This window comes from Trifolium pratense, linkage group LG2, assembly GCF_020283565.1.
Source record: "Trifolium pratense cultivar HEN17-A07 linkage group LG2, ARS_RC_1.1, whole genome shotgun sequence".
Taxonomy (NCBI): Eukaryota; Viridiplantae; Streptophyta; class Magnoliopsida; order Fabales; family Fabaceae; genus Trifolium; species Trifolium pratense.
This window is the reverse complement of record NC_060060.1, coordinates 60000919-60006918: the sequence shown is the minus strand read 5'-3', so window position 1 is coordinate 60006918 and position 6000 is coordinate 60000919. Positions and strand designations below refer to the sequence as shown.

At 36.0% G+C, this 6000-nt stretch overlaps 1 protein-coding gene across 1 annotated transcript; it reads left to right on the top strand.

Moving 5' to 3' along the window:
- The first annotated feature begins 442 nt into the window (after positions 1 to 442).
- Positions 443 to 4801, top strand: LOC123909263 (probable pectinesterase/pectinesterase inhibitor 34). Its single transcript, XM_045960075.1, has 3 exons — positions 443 to 1652; positions 2419 to 2555; positions 3919 to 4801. The coding sequence occupies exons 1-3, from the start codon at positions 691 to 693 to the stop codon at positions 4614 to 4616; spliced, it is 1797 nt and encodes a 598-aa protein (XP_045816031.1). The 5' UTR covers positions 443 to 690; the 3' UTR covers positions 4617 to 4801.
- Positions 4802 to 6000: the final 1199 nt, after the last annotated feature.

Genomic DNA, 6000 nt, shown 5'->3' with positions numbered 1-6000 from the left:
AAGAGTTATCCTATCCACTTAATCATATTAATTAAGATGTATGATCATGATGCAGCATGGTCGACCCCTTTTGTACACAACTAACTAATAATCTAATATTAAAGCTTAACTTATCTTTCCAATTTTTCTTCATCCTCACGTCACATTTTGATCATAATAATATATGTAAATTATAAGAATGAGCAAACAAAGCAAGGGGTGGTAACAGAAACAAGAACCCCAATACTGTATAATGAGTGAGTTTTGTTTTGAGTTCAGTTCAGTGGGCAGTAGTGGAAATAAAAGTCCCAAAGTAGTAGCTTCCAGCTCATACTTCTGACGATACCGACCTCACACCAACCTCACTAAAAACATCAACATACAACACATTACATTACACTATTCTTACACTGCATTTTGTACCGGACATAAACATCGGACACTGATACGTCGACGCTGATTATAATTAAAAAAAAAATCTTATAATTTAAATATGATCATAAGTGTCAACATGGTGACTGACACCAATAGGTGTCGGAAATCAAGACACACCTAATCCAAAGATAGCTGATAACATAATAGCACCGTCATTTATATAAAAAGGTCCCATTCATTACAACATTACTCTTCACAACAAACTTCATTATTAGTATAAACTACACCATTTTCTCTCTTTCACTCATCACACAAAACACAAAAACAAAACACACAATGGAGTATGGAAGGTTAGGACTATCCGAACCTGGAGGCTCGTCTCCCTCCCCCTCCGAACCTATAATCATTTCCAGACCTAGATCTTCCAAGAAGAAAATCGTTTTTCTTTCACTACTTGCTGTGTTACTGATCGTTGTCTCCGCCGTCTCCGCCGCAATGCTCACCGGAATCCATTACCGAACATCCTCACCAAAAAATCCAACTCTAAAGCATAATCCAACACAAGCAATTTCAAAAACATGTAGCAAAACTCGTTTTCCATCACTCTGTGAAAACTATCTTCTCGATTTTCTTGGATCGGATATTGCATCGGAAAAAGACCTGATCCACATTTCACTCAACATGACACTACAACACATTTCAAAAGCACTTTATTCCTCCGCCGCTATCTCCTCCACCGTCGGCATGAATCCTCGCATCCGCGCCGCTTATATAGATTGTCTTGAACTTCTAGACGATTCCGTCGACGCTCTTTCTCGTTCACTTACTTCCGTCGTACCTTCAACTTCCTCCGGAGCAGTTAAGCCTCTTACAGCTTCCTCAACAGACGACGTTCTCACGTGGCTTAGCGCCGCGCTAACTAATCAAGACACGTGTGCTGACGGTTTTTCCGACGTTTCCGGAGCGGTGAAAGATCAGATGGCGAGTAATATAAAGGATTTATCAGAGCTTGTGAGTAATTGTTTAGCTATTTTCTCTGCTTCCGGTGCCGGAGATGATTTCTCCGGTGTTCCGATAGGGAATAGAAGACGGTTAATGACAATGCCGGATGAAGATGAGTTTCCGGTGTGGTTGAAAAAGCGTGAGAGGAGGTTGTTGAGTTTACCGGTGACGGCGATACAAGCGGATGTGGTTGTTTCTAAAGACGGTAACGGAACGGTGAAAACTATAGAGGAGGCTCTTAAGAAGATACCTGAATATGGTAACCGACGCTTCATTATCTATATTAGACAAGGAAGGTAAATTAATTAGTAGTATAATTTTTACTGTGTCCTTTTCACTGTCTCTGTTTTCTTCTTCTTTGTCATTAGCATCCAATTTTTTAATCATTTCTGTTTGGTAGATTATTTATTATTGGTGGAATATGGATTGCGTTGTCATTGCGTCATTGACTTGTTGACTTCATTAATTATTCATGTACCAATAATAACTGTAATCATGTGATCAGCTTAATTAATTAAACAATAACAGTCATCAATTAATGATCTATTTTAGCGGTGCTTAACTTAGTGTTTGTTTGGTTGGGCGTCTGTACTCGAAACACAGGTCTATCATTGCTACTTTTGTCATAATTTTTGACACGCTATGATATTAAGTTTATGCGTTGCTGTGATTTTTTGCCGCGATTTTGGCATGTACATCTAAACATACACTACATCTTTGTTATAGTACTTTAATAGTCAAGACTCAAATGGTAAACGCCATTGAAATTTACACTTTAAAGTGTTTAGTTTTTTCTTTTTTATATATTTTTGAAAGTCTTCAGTTTAACAGTATTGATATTGTCGGTTAAAATATTTCATTAAAATGATTTTAACAATATTAAAATTTATAAAGAAAAGGTTAATGTGAATCATGTGATAGTGTAATCCATGAAAGCTACATGAAAGAATAGTACTATGAAAACCAGGGTGTTTGGTGGTGTACTGACAATGTTGCCATTATAGATAATAAAAAATGTACTAGTAGTAACAATTTTTTGATTAATACAAAAATACATTTCAGGTACGAAGAGGACAATTTAAAGATAGGAAGGAAGAAAACTAATGTCATGATCATAGGAGACGGAAAGGGAAAGACAGTGATCACAGGTGGCAAAAATGTTTTGCAAAACTTGACCACATTTCACACAGCTTCCTTTGGTAATTTCCCTTACCATTTTCTTTACCCTATTGTATTTGTTTAATAAAAATTGGCAATGTTTTTTATTTTTAAAATATGATAAAATTTAATGTGTGTAAATTGGGAGGGGAGGGGTGAGCCTGTCCCTCTCCTTTAGGGAGGGGTGCATATAAAAAATAATTTAAAATTGAATATGAAAATGTATAATGGCTAATCTAATCTAACTAAATTTTGTTTTGTCAAATAGTTTAGTGTCTATAATTTTGTCTTGGATAAGTGAAGTGTCTGTGCCGCTGAGTTAAATTTGTGGGATGGAAATAAATAAATTTTAAAATACTGTAGAAAGAAAAATCCTAATTTAACATAGAAAGATAATTGATTTATTATAAAGATACACTTTGGCCTTTCTATGTTAAAAAATGAAGGAAAAGAACCACGAATGAAACTAAGGTTAAAAAGCATGCACGAAACGAGGTATAGACTTGGTACAAGTTGAACGTGGGCTGCTATTCCAATTTCCAAATCCACACTGTCATATTTCAAGATTCCTGTTTACTCCCGTGTCTACTCCTCCAAAGTGAGTCTTTGTCTATGGTATCACGATAGATACACCAGAATCACGATTATCTGCCGTGGTTTTTCAAAAGCTACACTATGTAGCTTTTGTGATATCACAATTGGTCACCGTGATTTTGGCATAACCACCGTGATATCAAACATAGGTTTTGATTATATCCACCCTCTTCATCTATCTTTTTTAAATAAAAAAAATAGAAGTAAAAGCAAAAAGGGGCATCCATTTAATTTAAACTACTTTTACAATAACATTATATCTTGAGTGAAGTCATGAAAATCGTAGTGGTTCATTCTGATTCTAACACACACATGTAGTGATGATACACTAGCTAGACATGGACTTTATCATTTTCGTTACACTATTTTAAGTTATTTACTTATATAAATAATCAAATCCTGTCGACATGATTTCCTTTATTTTAATCCTTATTTCTTCAGTTGGATAATGATAACAATCTAATGAAAAAAACAATTGGTTATATCCAATGAGACAAATATATTGTGAACTTTTTTTAATTATATCAGCACTAAGTTCAATTGAAAAAGATGAAAAAACGGAAAAAAACTAATGGCTTCAAATGAAACTAGCAAAACCGAATTATTGTCGGTGGGTCATGCATTGCTTGTCAAATTGAAAAACAATGTAACATGTTCTTGTCTAGCACCAGCACTAAAAATAACAGAATTCTCATAATTCCTAAAGACAAGACCACTAACGATAATTCTATTTCAACCACTTATACAAAAGTATTTTAATCCCATAATGCTAATGCTAATACTAATCCTTAATCTTATATTGTTGTACAGCTGCTAGTGGTCCAGGTTTCATTGCAAGAGATGTAACATTTGAGAACTATGCCGGTCCGGCGAAACACCAAGCGGTCGCTCTCCGTGTCGGATCAGACCATGCAGTTGTGTACCGTTGCAACATCATAGGATACCAAGACACAATGTATGCACACTCAAACCGTCAATTCTACCGCGAATGTGACATATATGGTACCGTAGACTTCATATTTGGCAATGCTGCGGTGGTTTTTCAAAATTGTAGCCTCTATGCACGAAAGCCCATGCCCCAACAAAAAAACACCATCACGGCTCAAAACCGAAAAGACCCAAATCAAAACACAGGTATATCCATTCACAACTGTCGGATCCTTGCCACATCAGATCTACAAGCATCCAAGGGTAGCTATCAAACCTATCTGGGCCGTCCGTGGAAATTATACTCTAGAACGGTATACATGCTATCATACATGGGAGATCATTTGCATCCACGTGGATGGCTAGAGTGGAATACAACTTTTGCTCTAGACACTTTGTATTATGGTGAGTACATGAATTATGGGCCAGGTGGAGCTATTGGACAAAGAGTCCACTGGCCCGGATATCGGGTTATTACATCCACCGTGGAAGCGAATAGATTCACAGTGGCTCAATTCATATCAGGATCGACTTGGATACCGTCTACCGGGGTTGCATTCGTAGCTGGCTTATCCACCTGAAGTCTATTCTGCTGCAAGTATAGATACATGGACCATTCAATCCTTAATATTAGTACTATTTAATTGTTAAAAAAAGTGCTAATTTGATTCGATTTGCCCTGTAATTTTATAGTACATAGTTTATTTGGCAATTGTACCAAACTACATATATAGTATTTTTCAGGCATGATGCTTATTTTCCACAATGATAATATGAGAAATATAAGTTGTAAACAATGTTTGATTAAAAAGAAAGAGATATACTACTAGCTCTTAACCTTAGTTTCCTTCTTTTTTTTATTCACAAGTCTTAAGTTGGTAACAAAGTCAAAAAGAGAACTTGCAAGTTGCATCATTGTTCCACCGACAGAAATTAAATAAGCTGTACTAACTTATAACTTATGAGTACGGGTATTGACTGTGAATCACGAGCTTAAGTACTATTTACAACCTCTCTGCCCCTTTATTATAAGGTGGAGTTTAAGTTGGGACAGTGAATTAGATCTCCCAACGTAGACACGTACTACTACTCGTCTTGGATTTCCAAATAGCCTTACCTGAAACTACTAGACACACTGAGCCACTAAGTACCTCTCTCGCCCGCCGTATGCTATGGATGGTCACACTAGCCCCTCGATGGCATGGTGGAATTTCTCATTGATTGTTTCTGAGGTAATGTCATTCATTCTTTTGGGAGATCCTTTAACTCCAGACAGAAGGAAAAGCATCGATCCAGACCGGTAACACCCAAAAAGGAGTCTTAGCTTTAGTTAGTCTTTTTGCGTTTGGCTTGTTGAATCATCTACATTGATTGAGGATTCGATGTCAGAATGCATTCTTCGATATCTGTTGTAGTGTAACCGTTAGATTGTAAGGTCTTAATTTTAAGGATGTCATGATATACTACCAGCAAAAGTGAGAGTATTAGAATTCAAATCATAACCTTACATATTATATACAATATTCTTACCAACCGAATTATACTAACGGTTATTCATGAAATTAATTTTTAAGTCCGTCGAACAAAAGCTCCCGGAGATAAAATACTTGTGTGCTACTATTTGACTTCTTGCACCATCCTCCTGAATACCGATTTGGACTTATTAACAAGGTTGTTGCAAGTGGACCAATGTGCCAAATTCATTTGTTTTGTTTTTGCAATAAAATAAATAAAAATAAAAAACTTTCTTTTTTTATGTATTCTATTCTCAATTTATCCATGACATCATACATTTACTTTAGACAAAAAGTGCAAAACAGTTTCTACAAAAAATGAGAATACAAAACTTTTCTTGTTTTCCCTTTTAGGCATTGGATGAGACCCTTTTAGTGCAATTTCCTGGAAACTTCCGTGGAGCATGCATTGTAGTCTCCGTAATCAATTAGTAACGGGGGCACCAGCTAG